Source organism: Exophiala spinifera (assembly GCF_000836115.1).
Source record: "Exophiala spinifera strain CBS 89968 unplaced genomic scaffold supercont1.7, whole genome shotgun sequence".
Classification (NCBI taxonomy): Eukaryota; Fungi; Ascomycota; class Eurotiomycetes; order Chaetothyriales; family Herpotrichiellaceae; genus Exophiala; species Exophiala spinifera.
This window is the reverse complement of record NW_015622519.1, coordinates 477,979-499,760: the sequence shown is the minus strand read 5'-3', so window position 1 is coordinate 499,760 and position 21,782 is coordinate 477,979. Positions and strand designations below refer to the sequence as shown.

The following is a 21,782-nucleotide window of genomic DNA, read 5'->3' as shown; positions in this document are numbered from 1 at the left end:
TGGGCGGCACGCGCAGATCGGTACAGGAAAAGCTGCTCGCGCAACCTGGTGAGACTAATCGCTGAGTGTTTCAGCTGCAAGCCGCAATCACGGACTTTGCCTGGCGACTTCCAATACATTAGAAAGTCCCAGGCGCATCGGTTCCTCTTTCGTTTTCAAATAGCTTTACTTTCAGCTTCCTTCGGAAACCTACCTTGCGAGAATTGAAAAAGAAAAATATGATCTGTGAGATCTGTCATCGCATGCTTCGTGGTCACAAGGGGCAGATATGGAGAGGGACCTACGAGCTTTATTTCATCCACCATGAGAATATGGAAAGCTTGTATCACTCCGCAAACATGCGTTGCTACTTTTGCCGCGTCCTTTCAGCCAATGTCCATCACTTGGGCAATGGGAGTCCATGGTTCGAGCCCACCGGGCACGAGTTTTTGACCTACGCCAGCTTGTTGACCGTCGAGGGATGGGACAAGTTGTACCGGCTAGACTTCAAAATCGGCATGCAAGGCCATCCTGATAGGCCAATCGGGACGTTTCTCTTGAGAGAGTCTGGTCGGTGATATTCATGCCTCGGAGAATGAAATGGCAATTTACATTGCGTGTCCAGAGAATTTGCAAACGTCGATTCGAACCCCGACATCTAACAACACGCGATCAGATGAGGCTTTCCAGCTGGCGCGGAAATGGATACGACAATGCGACGAGTCCCACAAAAGATGTTCTAGCAGATCCGAGAAGCTTTTTCGCAGACCCAAAAGCCATGGATTCAAAGGAGGATGGGTCCCAGGAAGGCTTTTGGATCTGAGACCAGACGACGAGAAGGATGAGGAAAGGAAGGCCGACAAGCACAAAGCCGGCGAGAAGGCTGATAACAACAACAACAACAACAACAACAACAACAACAACAACAACAACAACAACAACAACAACAACAACAACAACAACAACAACAACAACAACAATAATAATCATAAGAAGCATGAGAAGAGGGGCAAAAAGGACAAAAAACAAAAAGTGTGTCTTGTAGAAACTACCGACGAAGCCTGGAGAAACAGTTACTCGGAACTTCAGCCCAGGTACACAACTCTCAGCCACCGTTGGGGGGGCAAGATCATACTCCGCCTGGAGCCCGGAAACCACTCTAAGCTCAAGGAAGGCATCGAGCTTGACGACCTGCCATTGACGTTCAAACATGCTGTGGAGTTCTCCCTGCGCCTGAATGTCCGTTATATCTGGATCGATTCCTTGTGCATCATGCAAGGTAGTAGCGAAGTAGCAAAAGCGGACTGGCTGGACCAGTCTGCGAGCATGGACAAGGTATATGGATTCTCGTTTTGCAACATCTCGGCGACGGCCGCTTTAGACTCGGACGGAGGACTCTTTTTCTCGCGCAGGGCGGAGGACTTGTGGGAGCACGAAATTTATATCTCTACCGTCCGTTTCCAGGGATCAGCAGACACCAAAAGCACTCTGCGCTGTATGGTGATCGATCCGAACTTTTGGGAACGAAACATCGAGCAGGCCTCGGTGAACACCAGAGGCTGGGTGCTGCAGGAGAGACTTATAGCCCCTCGTGTTCTTCATTTCTGCAGAAATCAAATCGCCTGGGAATGCAGCGAGCTGCAGGCGGCAGAGTGCCATCCTGATGGGGTTCCAGACTTCGAAATTGTGTCCGGCAAGGTTGTTCCACGTCGAACGATCAAGAGTCTCGATCCGGTCAAAGATGGCAAAACTCTCCGCGAGGCCCGGATCAACTATCGATCCAGAGCGACCTACAGTCGTTTGTTGTCCCCGAGCGCCCCGCTGACCATCACATACGAGGGCTCAAAACTAATCGTGTCGATCGTCGATCCCGATTACCGCCTGGGGTCAGAGATATACAGGCATGAACTGTGGAAGCACATCGTGGAAACCTACTCCAAGATGAATCTTACCTTCGAAGGCGACAAGCTCATTGCTTTGTCGGGTATTGCCAGAGTCATGTTCCGGGAACTTCAAGTGGAGTACGTGGCAGGCATGTGGGAGAAGCACCTCGCGAGTCAGCTTTTATGGCACATAAACGACAAATACGAGGATGGCCGCTTTCACTATGATTCGACACGTACTCTTGGGTACCTCGCTCCAACATTTTCTTGGGCTTCTTTGAACACTCCGAACGGCATCACGTATGGGGAGACAACTGATCAAGATCTCTTCATAGAGGTCGAACAGATCGTGCTGAAGTCCGATCAACAGGGCGACTCGGGACGACCTACAAACAAATTTGGTTTGTTGAAGCCCGGTTGTTACATCGTCGTCAAATGCCTGGGCCTGAGATCGGTCAAAATCGTCGAGATCAAGGGTGAGGGGACGGAAAAGACCCGCCGATATGCTTGGAAATTCGAAACCGCCGCCAAAGGCTCCAGAGCTTACGCGAATGTGTACCTCGACAGCCCACGGAACGCGTCGAATAACGACGCCGATAACGACGCCGACTTATTGTTCCGCAACGGACAGATATTTTGTCTTCCTGCTGCGCTGGGGAGTCGCACAGACGCAGCTAAGTATCTCATCTGTCTGTTGATTGCGCGGGTCGATGTTGCGGGGGAGCAGGTTGATGGTGAGGCTGATGGTGAGAAGCCGCTGGCATATAAACGCGTTGGCCTGATAAAGGTGGCTCCTTACGACCGAGGTATCCAGCAACTTCTGCTAGGGAAGAAGGACGAGGAGATCCGGGGCTGGTTGAAGAAGGACGAAGAGGCTAGGAAAGAAGAACTGAAGGACATAAGGAAGCCGGAGGAGTTCTTGGACGACGATAAGCTGGAAAGGATTCGGATATTCTAGTTTAACTCTAGATTCAGAATGCTAGCTGAGGTTGCAAATTGCGCCTTTGCGCTCTACGCCTTTGCGCTTCACGTTTGGCGTTCTTGGTTCTCCGTAGAGAGATAGAGAAAGATGCCTCCAAAAGCGGCGGCGTCTACTCGCTCAGTTCGGCGGGAAATTTCCCTACTCCGTGTGTTGGGTAATGTAGACCTCATCACGAGCGGCGAGACTTCTTACGGGCTTTTGCGAGTAGACTTCTTACGGTCCTCGCAAAAGCCCGCTGGATAGTTCATCGAAATTGAAAATCGGCTTCCTGAGGCTCTTGTTGGGTTTGGCGCCGATTCCCCGCGCCCCCCAATGTCAACATCGCATCCGACACTTTACTGCAACATTGATCGAACCGTTTTTCTGGTCGATATCCCTTCATCGCTCCAACATGGCCAGTGTGCGTCATCTATCCTCAGAAGCTGTCCTCCTCTGCAGAGCCCGTATCCTGACACTGAGCCCAAAGGATCTAAACGGGTTGCTGCTTTGAATGCATTGCCTCCACACGAGTACTCTTATCATGCCTCAATCCAAGAACACATATCTCATGCCCTGAGCGAGCTCACTGATCACGTCTCGACTCATGGTCTGAATTGGTGCCTGCGGCGAGCAGCCATGTTGCCTGCAGACCGGGAATATCCCACACAGGCCTCATTGTCTTTTCCAGCACACAGTCGTACATTTGTGGCAGGGGCGGGCACAGACCACATGGTGCCACTTCTTTTGTCGAGCACAGAACGGCGCAACGGATTCCCATCTCTGGACATGCTGCACGGTGTGCTTGTCCACAATCCTAGCCACGGCTCCGCGGTTCTGGAAACTATTGACAACGGACACTATTTCATCCCGCCTCGGTCTACCTTTATTTGCTCAACCTTGCAGTCTGGACAGTCAGCCTTGTCGGCTTGGCAGCATCTGGCTTCCTCAAATGGATTTGATCTGATCCTCATGGATCCGCCATGGGCCAACCGGTCAGTGCGGCATTCTGGTCATTACAGATCCGCCGAGGACCAGAACTGTGACCCGTTTGGGCAAGCCGCCCAGATCGTAGAGACCAGTTTGTCCAGCCAAGGGCTCGTTGCGATCTGGATCACAAACAAAGCCTCTCTCCGCGCCAATGTGGTCCAGACCCTCGGGGCGATGGGATTTTGCGTGGATGAAGAATGGATATGGATCAAAGTTACGGCACATGGCCAGCCCGTTACGCCTTTGGACGGGCTATGGAGGAGACCGTACGAGGTACTCTTGTTGTTTCGAAAGCGACATTCGGATGTGAACCCTCGTCGTCGCATTATTGCGGCGGTGCCTGATCTTCACTCGAGAAAACCATGCATGAAAGCGTTGCTCCAAGACCTTCTGCCTCCACAACCACAAGTGCTTGAACTCTTTGCCAGAAACCTGACGGCTGGGTGGTGTTCATGGGGCGATGAGGTCCTCAAGTTTCAGCACGAGAGCCACTGGGTCGGACCAGAAGAGGCATGACATACAGTCACGTAGGTTCGCTTAGAATCCAAATCCTGCATTTGCAGGTCGTGACATGGAGCCGATATGGCGTTGCCTCGTTAGCTCTATATGACAGTGGATGGCTTTTGGTGACTCTGCTAGAATGCGTCCACACCACACCCTGTCCTCGTACTCGGTACTCCGCAAGGCACGTTCACGTAGCCTGAAAGTTAGAGAGGACGACCACCTACAATTCCCGTTGCTTACCTGGGAGACGTTGAGCCACCACGGCCACGGACCCAAGCCACAGCCGCCACGTGAGGCTGGTGGGGCTAAGGCAGGTACCATCTGCATTGACGCAATTACTGTGCAGCCTCATTCTCCTCACCCGCGGGGTAATATGTGAGGTGGAAAGTTGACAAATGTGTCGTCGACAATCCTCAATCCTTCCGGCATACAAGGTCCAACGTACCTGAAGTTCTTTCCTCTTGTCTGTGCCACGAGTGTATCCTACGCACGAATCCACAGACACTCCCTCCACCATGGCCGACGTCGACGTCCCCGCAGGTCGCAAGGCGTTTGTGCCTCTCGGTACGCAAGAATCCCCCCCCCCCCCCCCCCCCCCCCCCCTGCCTGCCTGCCTGACGGTGACGATACCTATTGTACCACGATCACCCCAAGACACTCTTGTTCCATACTTACAAGGGCGTTTCGACAGAAAACAACCCGGAAGTAATGACGCACCTCGTGCGCCAGCTCGGCCTCTCGCCCACGCTCGAATTCCACGACGTCTACTCCCTCACCGAGCCCAGCCTTCTCGAGTTCCTGCCGCGGCCCGCCGTGGCGCTGCTGCTCGTCTTCCCCGTGACGCAGAACTACGAAAAGTTCCGCGTCGCCGAGGACGCCTCCCGACCCGAGTACGCCGGCTCCGGCCCGGACGAGGAAGTGGTATGGTTCAAGCAGACGATCCGCAACGCCTGCGGGCTCATCGGACTCCTGCACGCCGTCACGAACGGTGCGGCCCGCGACCAGATCACGCCCGGGAGCGACCTGGACACGCTGCTCCAACAGGCCATCCCCCTCAAACCCGTCGAGCGCGCGGACCTGCTGTACAACAGCGAGGCGCTGGAGTCGGCGCACGCCACGGCCGCGGCCAAGGGAGACACCACCGCCCCGGACGCCGAGGACACCGTGGATCTGCATTTCGTGGCCTTCGTCAAGGACAAGAACGGCGAGCTGTGGGAACTCGACGGTCGGAGAAAAGGCCCCATCAAGCGAGGTCATCTGGACCCGCAGGACGATGTGCTCAGTGAGAAGGGCCAGGAGTTGGGTGTCCACGCGTTCCTGAAACGAGAGGAAGAGGCCGGCGGCGGAGAGATGCGCTTCAGCGTTGTCATGTTGGGTCCGAGTTTTGCGTAAACCAGTCTGGACCGGACCCCGCCCGTCTATACTATGTATGAGAGTGATGTGGATTGGAAGACGCATTGCAGGAGCAAAACCGAAAGGGCTGTTGTTAGTCGTTTAGACACAAGATGCCAAAGGTCACGAATTGATGCGAATCACGAATTAGGAGAATTGGGAAAAGCATTTCTGGCTTGACGAAAGAGTCTGTATTGTACAAACATACTACAAGGACATAGCACAATGGGCCGTTGGTCGCAGGCTGTCTTAGCTGGCACCTATCGAGCCCATGGGTTTAGATTGATCCACGCCTTCGCGCTCTTCAGTACGTTCAATCTCCTTCTCCATCTTGCTGGGTACGTCCTCGTCATGCATTGGATCATCCCGGGGACTGTTCTGCTTCGTAGCCTCTTCGTGCACTTCTTTGTCTCGCGCGCTCGCGGCTTCCATGTCTTGCTCCCTCTGCGTCTCCTCCACTGCGGCATTGGCTCGACTAGCCTTGCGCGCCCGGCGGGTGTTTCGAACATCCCAAAGACCCTCGAGGTCCATCTCCAGTCTCTTCTGCTCCGTGAACATCTGCACCACTATCCGGGGCGAGTTGATCCGACTGCCGAATCCGACATAGTCGTCCGGTGGGTTTGTGTATTCGTCCTCTTCGTCCTCTGCAACCTCGTCCGGCAGGGGTCGGGAGTCGGCCACTGAAGCCTCGGCCAGCGCCGTCTGCGCCTCACCCTCCACCTCCGCAGGCAGGACCGCCTCGTCCACCGGACCCATGTTCACACAGATCCACCCTGTCGTGATGCCGTCGTCGCTTTCGCGCGTCACCATTGTGTTGCCCACGCTCTGTGCAAGTTTCATCCGGCGCGCCTTTCGGCGGAGTTTGAGTTTGAGTTCGTTGCGGCCCAACAGTCCGTCGGCGAACGGGCGCAGTTTGTACTCTTTCCGTGCCCAGCGGCAGAAACGGTCGGCGGAGACATTGAGGTGTTTGACGCTGCGGGCGGTGCCGATCACCATGATGAGATTGGCGCCCAGCGCCGGCGGGGGGTCAATGTGCCGCAGGTCTAGAAGGGTGAGGTTGTCGAGGCCGATCTGGGTGGACAGATGGTTGAGGACGGACGAGAGGATCGCTGGAGGATTTTCCGGGAGAGGTGGGATCTCTTGAAGCGCGAGAAGCGGTGATGCGGGCACTGGAGGCTCCGGGTCTTCGACTTGGAGATACCATGGTACGAACTCAGACTGGTCTGAGCTCGTCGGGGGTTCAAGAGACTGTCGGAAGGGGGAGGCGTGGCTGAATGCTCTGGTTTGGGTCTGGAGAGGTCGAGACAGTGGTGGAAGTGCGGTGCGGGCTGGGAGGTTGACGCCGGCGAGCGAGGTGAATGCTTCGAGTATGGACCGGCGGCAAGATGTGCAGCGTGAGAGGGCCGGGGTGCGGTGCATATTGTGGTTTGGACAGTCCCGGTATAGGGATTTGGGAGGGCGGTATGGACTGAAAGGGGTTTGGATGAGAAGAGAGCGAGAGTCGTATGCAGCAAGTGTCTGGTCTCCTTGAAGCCCGCGGACGAGTTGATGATGCTGTGCCAGAGAAAAAAGTTCCAATACAGAAAACGTCGCTGCTTTAAGGGATCTTCGTTCTCTCCTGCGGTAGCAAGACACTGGCTAGAAACACCTCCAGTACGGAGTACCGCTCACTCCCTCCACATCACTCACTCCCTTCACATCACTCACTCGGTAGATCCGAGGAAACAAACACACTTCAGGGCTCTAGTGCCACTGAAATTTATGAAGGTCTTCAACTACCCATCTTTCTCGTCGGGCTTGGTGTCCTCAAAGCTATACCTTGTATTATTTGGATCCTTGGAATGACTTCACGAAACCAGAACCGATCAAATCCAGGTCACCTTTGTATCAGGCAGGTCTTAACTCTCCCTCTTTCACCTTTCTCTCTGAACGTCCTCATATATCGCGGTGGGTGTGCTGGCTTTATCATCTCCTTCGGCCTCTCTCTGCTCTCGCAACTTTTCTTTTTGATAGTATCCGTGTACTTCCCCGCGGCGTATAATCTTACTTTCGCTTTCTTCTTTTCGCCTTTGTATCCTCACATCCCCTTTCTATTCCGGTTTGCTATCGGCTTCCTTGTCCGTTGCTCATATCATGAAGAGATCCGGATCTGTTTTCAAGCTGAACCCGAATGACGAATTCGAGGAGGTGACACCGGGACCAGGGCTCAAAGATTCTCTGACCATGCACGAACAATACCCCTCTGTGGCGGAGATTTCGGGTGTCAATCCAGACATCATGACTTCTCGACCAACACCGACAATGTCACCCCCCTTGCTTCCTGTTACAGGCTCTAGCAAAGAGAGCGCTTCGAAGACTGCTACCACTTCCCGACCCTCGCACACCCCCTCGGGTCAGGACCGAGATACTTCGGTCACTAGTGATACTTCTCCGCCCCAAGATTTAAACTCTGACCACAACGAGGAAGCGCCCGAAACCACTACCTCCTGCGTGGCAGAGGAAGTTTCTAGTCGAGACTCAAAGGCTCCCATGAGACCTGAGGAGCGAGGGACAGCTCCGCATTTGCCTCGTGCTAGCATGGTAATCTCCACTGAAAGATCTCCTCTGAGACCATCGTCCATCCAAGCTCGTCTCGACCAATTCAAGAGGAAAGAGGTTGCACTCGCTCAAAAACTGCAAGAGGCGAAGCAGCAAATGCAGAAAAGTTGCGACCGTGCCGATCAACTCTACACTGCTGAAAAAGTGGAAGTTGCTCTTCACAATAAACAGCGAATCGCAGTCGAGGTTGCACGCAAGAAATCGAAGGAAGCTCGTTCATTCCTGGATGAACAAAAGGAGATTCTCGCACAGACTCACAACCAGATCAAACATATTCGTAAGAAGATCACTGATGTGGAGGGCTCCGTAGTGTCCTATAAGACGCATCTATCCGACGTGGAGAAAGAGATACGCAGTCTAGACCAGGCACAACAACTGGCGACACGCCAGGCAGACATATTGGAACTGAAGACGCCTGAGGTCGACGCATTGGTGAGGGCGGCACGATCTGACACGACCTTTCTCGGCCATCTTCGCAGAGTTGAGGAAGGTACAGCAACCGTGACCATGTGCAGAGACATCAAGAGCAGAATTTTCGATGTTTTGACGTGTGTGAAACAGGATGAGCTCGATGCACTGGTAAAAACCATTTTGGGCACGCAGAAGGAGCAAGAAGAGACTGCCAGAAGAGAAATCGACAAAGCCAAGGAGGAGAGAGGTCATGGCAACGCGACAGGAAAGCGTGCTGCGGGCAAACCCCCTTTGGGGGAGCCAGCTGCTGTGCGCCCCAAGCACTAAAGAGAATGAGATCAGATCTACCTCGTCTCTGGCTATGCGAGTGAGGAAACAGGAGCCATAGAATGATTGACGTCGAAAAAAACGACGACGACGATGAGCAGCCACGGTATTGCCACGAATGGCGATAACATACTACATACAGCTGACACAGAATGCCACATCAAAAATCGATAGAGATGTGCCCAAGGGGATGCAGGACACTCAGGAATCGGATCGACGCGGAGTGACGCAAAAACGTTCAGATTTCAGGGGACAAAGGGCGTCTTGAACACCACCAGGATTTGTATCATGAGCTGGACATGCTGCCTTGCTCGAGCTGAGCTTTTCTTCAGAGTGACTAGTGACGTCCACCCGACGTCAGTCGAGCTGGATATGCGAAAGGCAGGATCATGGAATCGCAGATGAGAGAAAGAATTATTCCAACCACACACTACATCCGAGCACCACATCGGAGCGCAAGCATCCTTCATAGCTTGCTCATCTACCGAGGGAGAGTCTCGACATAGAGCTATGCCTCTAACTAGAGTCTCAAGTAGTAGATGAACAGACATACATCTCAAGCACACTTTCTCTCCCTCTTCCATTCTTTCTAGTAGCTTACCATGCATGCTCCGCTGCGCGTGTCTGATTCTGTATTTATCCATTCGCACACATATTAACATTCGCCAATCGAATTGCCGCGCTGACAATCCTTCCATCGTCCCCAGAGCCGATTCTGAAATCACCAACCAACAGTCAACGCTCGGTGCTCATGTAGACATCCCCCGTCGCCGTGCTGAATCTCTGACCGGCCGTGGCGCCCTGACTCAGACTGCCGGCCGCGAGACCGCCAGCGCCATCCACGAGCGAACCAGTGACACTTGCTGCTCCCCCTACCGCAGCCGCCCCATCCGCCGCGCCGGTCGCGATCGGATCGTCGATGGTGTCGCCAGACTCGCTCTCCGTCTCGACACTCTCCTCGTCCGAGTCCGCGGCCTCGCGGACCTTCTCTTTGATCCACTCTGTGACATCGTCCTCGTGCATCTTCATCATGACGTTGAGGACCTCGGCCTCGCTGCGCACCAGTTTGCCGTACTTGCGCGACGGCGCCTTTTCCTTCTTCCACAGGCTGTGGACATGCGAGACGAACACGAGACTGTTGTCGCGGTACCACTGGCTCACCCAGTGCGAGGCCGGGTTGGAGATGGGGCGGATCGGGTTGGTGGAGATGAAGCCTACAATACCCAGGAGGGAAGGGTAGACGTTTTCTGCGGGGAGGCGAGATGTTAGATTTTCTTTTCTTTCTTTTTGTTTTTTCCACAAAAACGCGCCACCCGCGAGCGAGAAAAGCGGAGAGGAGTCGGAAGAGTGAAAAAAACACAGATGAATTCGAGTAACGTACCGTTCTCACTCACTAGCTTGGCGAGAGCATGAAACGCGGTACCGGCGCCCATAAGCACGATACCACCTGGAAAATCCCATGGTTCAACGTAGTTCTCCCAGAGATATTGAGCGAGCTTTTCGCCTTCCTTGCGAGCGACGTCGGTGGTCATCGACGCATACTCGACGTCTGTCTGGTGGTACTCGGGCATGTCTTCATCGTTGATCGTGATGTGTTGCGGGACGTTGATGTCTATGACTGCAAAGCCGTGGTTGACAGCCCACTTGATGTAATGCTGCGCGCCATCAACCTTTTGAGAATCTGTAAGCTGATATTGAGGCGCATAGCGGGGTACGCCGGAAAGGGACCATGGAAACATGGAAACATTGAAAAAAAAAACGACGATGGAAGAGCACCTACCAGCCATGTCTCATGCAGTTGTTGCTGTGTGCTGAGACCGTTATTGTGGCCTAGAAGATCTGGTCTGTTCGAACGACGCTCGCTGTCAGTGGTCCCAAACACGCCAATTCGAAAGCTTAGCCGAAGGCAGTACTTACGCATCATGAAAGATCATGAGGAGACGTTTCTTGTTCTCGTAGTTGGGTCTGTTTTACGGTTCAGTATAGTCGCCAATCTCGAGGATGGGCACATCTCACGTGGCAAGAACCTGTTGATCAAACGATTTGGAAATGTTGTCGCGGAAAATGTGTAACTGCGTCAACTTGTATTTGTCATACAGATGTTGTGCTTGCCATTGGCGAATGATGTCTGCGAAACGAAGAATGGTGTTAGCAATAGATCCAAGGCTCCCTGAAACACGGATGTGAAGTTTACCATGTAATCGTTCGCCTCCAAACACACCGCCGACGGGGTCTGCTCAATCTCGTGTTAATCTCCGATGACCCATATGCTTGCAAGGTACCTTTTACCTTTGGGATAAATGCTTCTCCAATACTTGGACTGCACGTTTCGAACTTGCGAGACTGTGTCGATCCCATTTTTGGAGGCTGCGGTGGCTTGCAATCTGTCGGGTGGTTCGCCCATCAATACACGTGTTACTGCGAGAGCTGATTTCGAGATCGCGTGGAAATTGTAGCCGCCCTGCGTAAGCGATCAGTTTCCGGCTCCCGACGAATCAAGGAAATATGAGCTCACCTCAAGACACACAGCAATCTTTCCTTTAGCCAAAGACATGAGCATATGCGTCATATGAGCATAGCAAGGCGGTGTGACATAGCAACCACCCAGCTCGTCGCCAGCCGCAGCGTCGAATCCCGATGCAACTAGGTGGATATCAGCTCATTATCTGCCATGCGCGCTCTCCCCACATACCAATCACAAAATCAGGGTCGAATTCGGTTGCTATGGGCATAACTACATTCTGAAAGGCATACATGTAGTCGCCATCACCCATACCCTTGGTTGGCCATGGGATGTTGACGTTTCTAGAATTCATTAGTCCAGTCCTTAATTACAAAGAGCGTGACAGAGTCTTACTTTCCAAGACCAGGTCCTTCGCCACAATGGTACATATCGCCTTCATCTCCTGAAGGGTAAAATCTGCCATCCATATGCACGTGGAGGGAGATGTAGAGTATGTTCGGATCTTGGTAGAATGCTTTTTGGCAGCCATTGCCTATATGAATCAGTAACGTTGAAGTTTGGGAAAGGTTGAGGGACTCGGACCGTGATGGACATCCCTGTTGAGACGGTTAGTGAAAATGATCCACATACTACCGCAGAGCCACCTACCAATCCACGATCAAAATTTTTCTGCAGTCCTCGCCAAAGTCTCCCTGGCACACTTTCGAAGCAATGCAGACGTTATTGAAAAGACAGAAGCCCATGGTCCTGTCAACCTCGGCATGATGACCCGGTGGTCGGATGACTGCAATCGCATTCTTGACTTTTCGCGTCATAACCGCCTTGCAAGTCTCGATCGCGGCTCCTGCAGACAACTTGGACGAGAAATATGACAGTGCATTGAAGTATATTGAATCCATGTTTTGTTCGTCCGAGAGGTCAATCAGCTGTTCGTCAGACATTTCTACGGGAATAGTCAGCACATCGTCCACAATTCATGATCGTACACTTACCAGCAGTACTCTTGACGAAGTCGTAATGTTTCTCTGTATGAATCAGGAGACACTCGTCACGTGTCGCTTCTCTCGCATCGATTCTGAGTAAAGGCGTGTCGACCAAGGGAGGATATCTCTTGTCGTCAACGAGGCCAGCTTCGCACAGTTCTTTGTAGATGTAGTAAATGCGTCTGGGATCCTCCGGATGGACATTCTCGCCACTGGTTGCCGCTACTTCTGCATGGTAACGCATACGCTCATCATAGCAAAGACCGGTAGGTAGTTGCGAAATCGGTAGGCCGCGCTGGATCTGCGGAGTGGTATCGCTTTCAGACGAGGTGTCGGACAACATGGAGTCATCGTCTTCCTCATCTGAAGTCTCTATCTTCAGACGGTTGTTGATGTCTCCCGACATGTCTGGTGTATCTCGCATTGATGTGTCGCCAAATATTTGAACTGGTTCCTCAAGTTTAGGAATCGGTTTGGGAAAGCTGGAACGGTCTGAAGGAGGACCTCCATAGCCCGTTGGCGGTAAATTTGTCATTTTGGTTTACGGAATTTTTATTCTCACTGTTGAAAGCCTCCGGAGCGCGTAAAAAGAACGATTGTTAAAAGAAAGCCATGACGGAGAGCTTGCTTCCTTCTTCCCTGGTTGAGAACGATTGGTGTCTTTGGTCGAACAAAAGAAAAAGCAAATCTCATCAACCTGTGAAAGGACAGTTGGTTAGAGCCAGGCCAATAGAATCAATGAACAGATTTGGAAGTGCACATCGACTCAGGTTCGCGCCGAGCAGATATAGCGTAGAAAGCATCGCAACGTACCACTCACTATGCGTTCGGTGCCGGGTCCGTGATGCAGCCACGCAACCTCCCTGAGAGCCGGGCGAATTGGATCAGAGTCGCGTTGAATATGAGTGAGTGCTCCGTGTACAAGTTTCAGTCTTTGACATAGAGCAAATCGGGCCGGGCTGGCCTGTTCATGGCAAGAATCATCACATGGCAAAGTGTTGCAATCTGAAAGCGAATCAGGAGAAGCCCAATGCCAAGACAGCCTTACGCCTCGTCACATGATTCAGCCACCGAGCGATCTCCCTCTGCGAGCACATGCAATAAGTGATTTGCCTGTCTGACATACAGCCTCGAGCACTGGGATCGCGGCTCCGCCCGTCAGACAACGCGCACTTTTCACAAACGCCTCATTGAGTCAACAAGGTACCAGATATCTAGGTACTGTAGATGGCAAATCCAGCATGAAAAATGCTACTGGTTGTAATTGCCGTTCACTCTAGTTGATGCAGATCTAGGGAAGTACAAGATACCCCACGCTGGCCTGAGGCCCGTATTCATTTGGTGGAACTACGAGATCTTGATGAATGATAAGTGACACTTGTTCGGTTCCGCTGCTTAGCCCCCGAAATGAAGTCAGTCTATGGCTCCAAGCTGATTGTTCCTCCCCGGAAACCTCTCCGCATAGCCTCGCCCACAACGGCAATCGAAGCGTCGGCTGCTGGAGTCTCGGTCCACGGCTTACTTGCCCGCATCGACCTTTGCAATGTAGGCTGGAATTCCATGTTAGCGAGAGCTCCGACTTTTCCCGATCGGATATGGTACTCACCCAAAAGGTCCAGAACACGTCGGGAGTAACCCCACTCGTTGTCGTACCAGGAGACGAGCTTGACGAAATGTTCATTGAGGGCAATACCGGCCTTGACATCGAAGATCGATGAGTGAGGGTCGCCAATCAGGTCAGTAGACACAATATCGTCTTCAGTGTATGCGAGAATGCCTGTGTATACCAGTCAGCGAGGACTCATGGCAGAGGGACTAGAATCTGTCTTACCCTTGAGTTCTCCTTCTGAGGCAGCCTTGATAGCCTTCTTGATCTCCTCGTACGAAGCAGGCTTCTCCAGAACGCAGGTAAGATCGACAACGGAGACGTTGGAGGTGGGAACGCGCATGGACATGCCAGTAAGCTTTCCGTTCAGGGATGGGATGACCTTGCCGACAGCCTTTGCGGCACCAGTGCTGCTGGGAATGATGTTCTGGGCAGCAGTTCGGCCACCTCTCCAGTCCTTGGCAGATGGACCATCGACGGTCTTCTGGGTGGCAGTGTAAGAGTGAATGGTGGTCATCAGACCTTCCTTCATGCCGAACTTGTCGTTGATGACCTTGGCCAGAGGAGCGAGGCAGTTGGTTGTGCAGGAGGCGTTGGAGATGACAGGAATATCTGACTTGTACTCCGTGTTGTTGACGCCCATGACGAACATGGGAGCATCAGCAGAAGGAGCAGAGATGACAACCTTCTTTGCACCACCCTTCAAGTGGGCAGAGGCCTTTTCCGTGGTGGTGAAGACACCAGTGGACTCGACAATGTATTCTGCGCCGGTCTCGGACCACGGGATCTCGGAAGGATCTCTCTTCATGTAGAACTTGACCTCCTTGCCATTGACAATCAGGCCATCGGATGTGACCTCGATGGTGCCCTTGAACTGGCCGTGTGTGCTGTCATACTTCAACATGTATGCCTACCCGCTGTTAACTCGTCTTCGGTTGAGATTGGAAGGGAGAAGGTACATACGGCGTACTTGGGCTCAATGAACGGGTCGTTGACAGCCACAACGTGGACGTCATCGTGCTCGATGCTGGGAGGGAGTGTCAGGAGGGCACTGGTAGAAGCCGATATTGGGCTACTTACGCATTTCGGTAGACCTTGAGGAAGAACAGTCAGTCGAGGCTCAAACATGGCAAAAAAGACATTCTGCAACTTACAATACGGCCAATACGACCGAAGCCGTTGATTCCGACTTGCACAGGCATGTTTGTGGGTTGTTTTCAAGGGTGTTCGAGGAGTGCTGGGAAAAGAAAGCAATGTCAGTGTTCGAAGCTCAATGTCTAGGTTATATGGTAGGAAGAGTCGGAAGAGCATCATCAACATGTGAGGCTTACATCAGTGAAGTGTTAGGCACGGCTTTGTCCAATCCAAGGCTCTGAGGGTCTAGGATAGGCAGGATCTGAATGAGAATAGTGGTGTGATGAAATGATGAGGACAGCTTTTTGCTTTTGTATTTCGTCGAGCAGATGGTGGGGCTGAGGTGTTGACGTTGAGGGGCAATCGTAGCTCAGCAGTTGAGGACACTACGGATCGGAGAAAAGTAGCTGCGGCTCCTTGGCACAAGCTGCGCTGCTTCAGTTATCGCCCACGATAATTGTCTGTTCCGACGACGAGAACTGAACGGACAAGGGATTGATGCCTCGGATGCGGTCTGATAGTATGGGGTATGTTTCTGCTATTCCCGAGCACTTTGACGATATAGAAATCAGCACTTCCATTGATCCCAGGGCAGCTCGATATTAATACCAGAGCCTGGGCGGCGGATTTCTGCAGGCTTTCTCGGATGCCGTGACTCAACCTGGGCTTGCTTATTGCAGCCACATCCCAGCTCAGAGCAGCAACACCCTCGTCCCAGCCAATCGCTTTGTTGGCTTTCAGGGAAGAGCGGCAGCGTCTTCGCATTATCTATTGTTCCTGGTCCGGCGCCGACATCCCGCGCAAATTTTGATAAGCCCATTTGCCTAAAGCACCAGATTGACTGGAAATGTGGTAATATGTTGCACCCATCCAGCATCAGCCCCCCGACCATACCAAGGTCTTGTGGAGCACTGTCGACCGCTAGGTAACCACACCTGACGGGCATGAGGAAATCCGCGCATACATTTGCAATCCTAGATAACCACCTAGGCTACATAATACACTGGTGATGCAACATCTAAAAATTTTTGAGATTTGTCTATCGCTGGTCACCTGTTGCACACACCTTTTTCAATTCCTGCAGTTTGCCCCGTGTTTATTCTTCCTTGGCTCCGCCTCGTCCAGATCGTTCAGCAGCCTCGATGCTAGCCTTGTCGGTCTTGGTCTCGCCTTGGCCCATGCCCATCATGCCACCCGAAGCCTTCCATGGTCGTTTGAGCTCACCGACGGCGGGTTTACCAAGAATGTAGACTTTGAACAAGTTGCTCTCCAAAGCGCCCTTGACCGGGATGATGGACTGGATGAGCAGAGGATTCGTGTACTTCAGGTACAAATGCATGAACGCCATCATGCCCGCTCCCATCAATTGGGCCTTGTAGGCAGCAGAAACCTGGCTCTGGTCGTATTCTTGAATGGTTGTGGTAACGAGTTTCGGTTCTTCACCCGAACCCATGGGCGCAGGCTCCACGTACTTGAGTGTCGTCAAATCTGCATTCCTCGGTCAGCCCAACGGCGATTCCCATTCCTAATTCCATATGTGACGTACCTCTCTTAGCTTTGATCTTCAAGCTAATGTAATAGTAAAGGCCGAAGATGATGAGGTTCGACGTAACATAGAGGATGCGCACTCCCAGCAGAACTTGGGGATCGTCGAATGGAATTCTTTTGGAGACTTGCATCATCCCGAGGATGATCACCAAGTTGGTGCTGCAGACGGTCAGTTACGAGAGCGCCACCGTGGAAGAGGGAAGAATCGTACACTTGAGGGCTTAAAGCGTTCATGATGGCTATAAAGTTACGGGAAACGACGAGGATAGGCCAAAGCAATAAGGGAGATAGGTTGCGACGTCAGCAATGCCAGCAGGAACGCAGATTTTATACCAAACCAACAGGCGGAGATCCTCAGCTGTATTCAATCCTGGTGTTGAAATGGACAGATCGCAGGCAAAGAGAATTGTCGACCTAGAAGGCTAGGACGGATACGACACTGGTTGTTGCCAAGTGATCTTCAATCACGTGAGTAGACTGCCTTGGCAAAACGGCTAATTCGACGGATGGCAAATGCCCCGTAACTCGTACTGTGGGCGACTTCGATTTCCAATAGACTGCCGCTGGTGCATTCGTGTGGCCGGGGCATACATGGGTCATGTCCCTGCCAGTTCCCGAGCTGGGGCATCAGTGCAATTCACAATGAATCACCCCTACTCAACATCATCGCCTGGGTCAGTTCAATCTGACCAACTTCGGCGGAAGAGAGCCTGTGATCGTTGCCACGGGGTCAAAGAAAAATGCCGATGGCCTGCAGACGGGACGAATGTGTGTGCCAGATGCTCCCGCTTGCGATACAAGTGTCAAACAGATCGCCCGTTGAACCATCCGGGTAGGAAACCGAGATGGGCGACAAGGAATCGTCTATCGCCAGAGCGAACTGAAGATGGCCTCTACCAAGCTAATAATAAGAAGGAATATGTAAGCGCTTCAGACCACGGCCACAATGGTCCTGCAGCTGCAGCTGCCCACAGAGCCGCAAACTCCCCAGTTAATGCTGTTGCTGTGCTACAACAATCCAGACGACAAGACTTGTATCAGAGCATCACCCTCTTCCCTGAGCTCAGCAGCTTAGAATTATGTCTTCTAGAAAGTATGTTGCACAAGCAAATTGAAGTGGACCGATATATTATTGGGCCCAGTTTTCGAGAGAGACATCAGCAAGCCTTCGTTGATTACCTGCAGAGTGGCATGACCCTGGTCAAGGATGCATTCATTGCCTGTATGGTGCTACTGGTCGAGAACCCACAAATCCGAAAACTCGCTCAGGATCAGCATGTTGGTCACAAACGAGCCGCCAATGCGCTCGCCTCCCTTCGCCATCTGGAGGTTAGTGGCTCTGACAATTCGTCGGCGGTTCTTATGCTAGGGATTGCAATTGTAACCTTTGCCTCGCATCACTCTGGAGGGGAGTTACCGCTTTGCCGCCACACTCTCGACCTCGTTAAACGCTTTCACGACAATGAGCCTACTTTTATTAAGCAACTGAGCTGCGATGGAATCTCCGCGCTGAATTGCCTGCTTGCGACGGAAACTTTTATATGCCTGCTGCGAGGCCATGTGCCTTCCATCAGAATTCGAGAAGGAGATTTTGACGGGCTAGTGGATCGCTTCATGGGGGTTTCGGCACCTCTTCTCACTCACCTTTACGATGTCTGTCAGCTGATAGAATTGATACGACGTTCTAGAAGGGAATCAAACAACAGCCATCTACGTGCGCGCCTCCGTACAAGGCTTAAGACTGTTGAACAAACCCTGCGGGTGTGGCAGCCCATGTCCCTAGAGTCGCTGCGTGAAGGAAATTTCACACCAACAGAGATAACGCTGATGCTTACACAAGTGATGGTTCTGCGCCAGACAGCATTAATTGTGCTCTATCGACTGCAACACGCCTTTGGGACTCATGACGGCAGGGCTATAGCCATGTCGAGATACCTTGTGCGAGAACTCCATTCAATGGTTCGCCTCACAGGGCGATCCGCTCCATGTCTCGACTTCCCCTATCTGTTTGCATGCTTCGAACTCGTTGATCGTTGGGAAAGGGAAGCGGCCTTGTGCAACTTACACCTGGTGGCCGAATTCTCGCCCCGGACTGCTGATGACTTAAAGACCTGGCTTGTCTCATTTTGGACTGCTAGAGACAATAGTGGAGGCGGCTCCATCTACTGGGACGACATAGAGTCCCACCTTTTCGGAACCGGTGGTCGTATGTGAGAAGCCTTTGGAATCTTGACAGCACAAATATTCTGTGGCTTCCCTTACAAGGATCGACGCCGGAGACTCTTACGAACTACCCTTGATTCAACTAGCGGTGGGGTCTTCTTGGTCTGAATATTATGTATGTCTTGAAATATGTGGTGGCATTTGCGCAATTCTGACTATTGGATGCCATTTCCTCTCACTTTGTCAACACCATATAGGCCAGGACCTACCAGGTTTACGATGTAGCGTTGTCTCCCGCACTTGCTCGTGCTGCCTGTACCATGTCGCCTTGGTGCATGGGAGACTCAAGTATTGGCAAGCGAGGCTATAAATCTCCTCCTCTATACTCCTCACTGGGCTCGGTGGGTAGGTTGTCGAGACGCCATCTTCTTGTATAATTTCGCGGTGGCGATTCGAGCCTTCTTGCCCCAGATGATTAAGGGTATTGGGAGCAGCAGGATGGCAAAGCAGAGGACTGCAACCAAGACATGCATGTTTTGCAATCCCATACCATTGATCCACGGTGTGAGCGTGAACAGGACGAGCACAGAAAAGGCGTTGCGAGTGAAGACGACTCCAACGAGCGCATTCCCAATAATCTGGAGGTTCAAAAATGAGTTAGCCTTGCGATCCAGATCTGACCAACACGAAAAAGGAGAATTAGGCGAACGCTTTCACAAGATCGAGTATTCGGACACACACTCTCCAGCTCAAAGCGCGCTGTTATGGAATCACTCACGTCTTGATAGCAGTCCATAGAATACGAGAGAGCTATATCGCCGGCTACCACCCAGCCAAAGCCAAAAATACCGTACCCTACGGCAAGCACTGGCCACGCAACACCCTGCAGACACGGGTTCGTTAGCGGATATGCATGTACGCTCATCAAAAACAGCCGATGTGATAGAGAAGGCAAGCACACAGCCACGCTGCAGAGGGAGCGTCACTTACATTGTTGAGACCGATGCCGAACATCAACAGACCAGCCGGGGTGATCAATGCCGAAGGTAAGGCAAGCCAGAGACGCATCTCCGGCTCGTAGATGCCGTTGTTGCGCTTTGACAGCCACATGATGGACTTGTCGTTCAACCATCCTCCATAAAGAGTTCCGGGGATGGTACCGATAAAGGGTGCCAGATTCATCAACCCTACGCCAGCGGCCGAAAAGTTGTAAGGCTCATAGAAGAGGTATGTGGCTTGCACCGACGTCATGATGGCGAACCAGGCCAAAAGACTGCCGTAGGTAATAGCGGTATATGCAATGGCGGGAAAGCTAAATAGGACCACGATAGGTTGGTAGAAGTTTTGGAGCAGCGAGTCATCTGTTTTGGTGATCAGGCTCATACGTTGGCGATATGTCTTCATGGGGATTGTGGGGTCAATCTCGACTTCTGCAGGGGTTCTCTCAACCACCGGCATGGGTTCGGCCTGTTTGGCCTCCTGGGCCTCCATTCGTGCTCTGTTATCATCGACCGAAATGCCTCCCTCATTGGGGCTGGTTTCCTCTGGCTCACCCTCGCGGGGCGTTGCATGGCCGACAAACACGCTGACGTACTTGGACTCCTCGAAGAAGAAGATGATCAAGATCAAATTGATGGCAAAGAAGATGACACACCACCAGAACATCCATCTCCATCCTTGGCCGACGACAATGTATCCCGAAGCCACCGGGCCTAAGAAAGCGCCGGCAAGAGTCGCAAACCAGTACCAAGCGTTCATGGCAGCGTGGTGGTGGACGAAAAAGAGGTCTGCAATGGTGATTTGGACAATGGTCTCGCTGATGGCGCCGCCTATGCCGGAGATGACATTGCTCCCGAACAAGTCGCCGGTCGAATATGTCTTGGCAAACCAGACACAGGACGCGAGCTGCAGCGCAGTGCTGAAGATATACATGGAACGACGACCATACTTGTGAACCAGTGGGACGAGGACGATACACCCCAGAGCCAAGCCGGCGTAGTTGGTGGCCGCTGCTCCATTGAGGAGGTCGTAGTCAAATCCCAGCTCGGTCACATAGGCATCCCAGGCAGTGAATCCAATGTCGAGTTCAACGAACGTCATGAAGACGTAGAACAGGACGAGGGCGAAATTCACCGTCTTTCGCCATGATGACCAGTTCAGAGGATCATTGGGGTCGGAGGTCGGAATGGGATGGAGTATAACTCTCTGACCGGATCGTTGTACTTTGAGTCCAGCACAATCATCAGCGCGAGTCACAGCATAAGCTTGAGAGCGGTTCCCAAAGGCGAGGGTCTTACAGTCTTGCAGCCTCATGGTACCCGGAGCCCAAAAAGACGGCTCCCGTTCGGGCTCATGAGCTGATGAATCCATCGCATTCATACTGAGGCTGCTACAATGGTCACTGCCGTCGTGATTCTCGGTCTTGGTCTTGATTTTGTCTGCTGCTGGGAAGAGGCGAAGGGAGACAAGCAAAAACAGAGGTGAATGGGACAAGGGTGGGATTGGAACTCATCTGCCCGGTCGACAAGGATCTTTATCAAATGAACCCTCGCTTGATATGACACACTTACGGCCAGACATCTCGTCGGGAATGGAGATCAACGTCGAAGTCGAAGCGCAGCATCGAACTTCCTATTCAAGTCGTTGGAGTCAAGTTTGGCGGTTCGCATTTCGAGGTTTGATGGCCCGGCCTCGTCGACCAATCCAGCGCCTTCTAATCGACCGGCTTGGCAACGCTATTCCGGATCCAGCCCCGCTATCGGCTCGACACGTGATGATGTCCGACGCTCGAGCGATACACTCGACTCTTAACCTGACGGCTCTTGTGGGTGCAGCTTGCGTG

The 21,782-nt window shown here is 52.5% G+C and overlaps 10 protein-coding genes across 10 annotated transcripts; 5 read left to right on the top strand and 5 right to left on the bottom strand.

Annotated features, from left to right (window-relative positions):
* Positions 1–579: 579 nt before the first annotated feature.
* PV08_09157 (uncharacterized protein) lies at positions 580–2,820 on the top strand (the record flags this gene model as incomplete). The annotated part of the gene is made up of 1 exon (XM_016383477.1): positions 580–2,820. One exon carries the CDS (start codon positions 580–582, stop codon positions 2,818–2,820), a length of 2,241 nt encoding a protein of 746 aa, XP_016232100.1.
* A 639-nt stretch (positions 2,821–3,459) lies between these two features.
* On the top strand, positions 3,460–4,326 carry PV08_09156 (uncharacterized protein; the record flags this gene model as incomplete). Its single annotated transcript, XM_016383476.1, has 1 exon — positions 3,460–4,326. One exon carries the CDS (start codon positions 3,460–3,462, stop codon positions 4,324–4,326), a length of 867 nt encoding a protein of 288 aa, XP_016232099.1.
* Positions 4,327–4,829: 503 nt separating this feature from the next.
* On the top strand, positions 4,830–5,706 carry PV08_09155 (uncharacterized protein; the record flags this gene model as incomplete). Its single annotated transcript, XM_016383475.1, has 2 exons — positions 4,830–4,878; positions 5,006–5,706. 2 exons carry the CDS (start codon positions 4,830–4,832, stop codon positions 5,704–5,706), a joined length of 750 nt encoding a protein of 249 aa, XP_016232098.1.
* Positions 5,707–5,955: 249 nt separating this feature from the next.
* PV08_09154 (uncharacterized protein) lies at positions 5,956–7,125 on the bottom strand (the record flags this gene model as incomplete). The annotated part of the gene is made up of 1 exon (XM_016383474.1): positions 5,956–7,125. The coding sequence occupies one exon, from the start codon at positions 7,123–7,125 to the stop codon at positions 5,956–5,958; it is 1,170 nt and encodes a 389-aa protein (XP_016232097.1).
* A 714-nt stretch (positions 7,126–7,839) lies between these two features.
* On the top strand, positions 7,840–9,042 carry PV08_09153 (uncharacterized protein; the record flags this gene model as incomplete). Its single annotated transcript, XM_016383473.1, has 1 exon — positions 7,840–9,042. The coding sequence occupies one exon, from the start codon at positions 7,840–7,842 to the stop codon at positions 9,040–9,042; it is 1,203 nt and encodes a 400-aa protein (XP_016232096.1).
* Positions 9,043–9,777: 735 nt separating this feature from the next.
* PV08_09152 (uncharacterized protein) lies at positions 9,778–13,024 on the bottom strand (the record flags this gene model as incomplete). The annotated part of the gene is made up of 12 exons (XM_016383472.1): positions 9,778–10,289; positions 10,424–10,712; positions 10,823–10,886; positions 10,960–11,007; positions 11,059–11,208; positions 11,325–11,503; positions 11,558–11,685; positions 11,735–11,847; positions 11,900–12,038; positions 12,089–12,102; positions 12,155–12,449; positions 12,499–13,024. The coding sequence occupies 12 exons, from the start codon at positions 13,022–13,024 to the stop codon at positions 9,778–9,780; spliced, it is 2,457 nt and encodes an 818-aa protein (XP_016232095.1).
* An 883-nt stretch (positions 13,025–13,907) lies between these two features.
* Positions 13,908–15,297, bottom strand: PV08_09151 (glyceraldehyde-3-phosphate dehydrogenase; the record flags this gene model as incomplete). Its single annotated transcript, XM_016383471.1, has 5 exons — positions 13,908–14,266; positions 14,321–15,005; positions 15,059–15,122; positions 15,176–15,189; positions 15,250–15,297. The coding sequence occupies 5 exons, from the start codon at positions 15,295–15,297 to the stop codon at positions 13,908–13,910; spliced, it is 1,170 nt and encodes a 389-aa protein (XP_016232094.1).
* A 1,028-nt stretch (positions 15,298–16,325) lies between these two features.
* PV08_09150 (uncharacterized protein) lies at positions 16,326–17,011 on the bottom strand (the record flags this gene model as incomplete). Its single annotated transcript, XM_016383470.1, has 3 exons — positions 16,326–16,717; positions 16,776–16,936; positions 16,989–17,011. 3 exons carry the CDS (start codon positions 17,009–17,011, stop codon positions 16,326–16,328), a joined length of 576 nt encoding a protein of 191 aa, XP_016232093.1.
* Positions 17,012–17,368: 357 nt separating this feature from the next.
* On the top strand, positions 17,369–18,991 carry PV08_09149 (uncharacterized protein; the record flags this gene model as incomplete). The annotated part of the gene is made up of 2 exons (XM_016383469.1): positions 17,369–17,451; positions 17,614–18,991. The coding sequence occupies 2 exons, from the start codon at positions 17,369–17,371 to the stop codon at positions 18,989–18,991; spliced, it is 1,461 nt and encodes a 486-aa protein (XP_016232092.1).
* Positions 18,992–19,329: 338 nt separating this feature from the next.
* Positions 19,330–21,319, bottom strand: PV08_09148 (uncharacterized protein; the record flags this gene model as incomplete). The annotated part of the gene is made up of 3 exons (XM_016383468.1): positions 19,330–19,578; positions 19,719–19,823; positions 19,931–21,319. The coding sequence occupies 3 exons, from the start codon at positions 21,317–21,319 to the stop codon at positions 19,330–19,332; spliced, it is 1,743 nt and encodes a 580-aa protein (XP_016232091.1).
* Between the last annotated feature and the right edge of the window lie 463 nt (positions 21,320–21,782).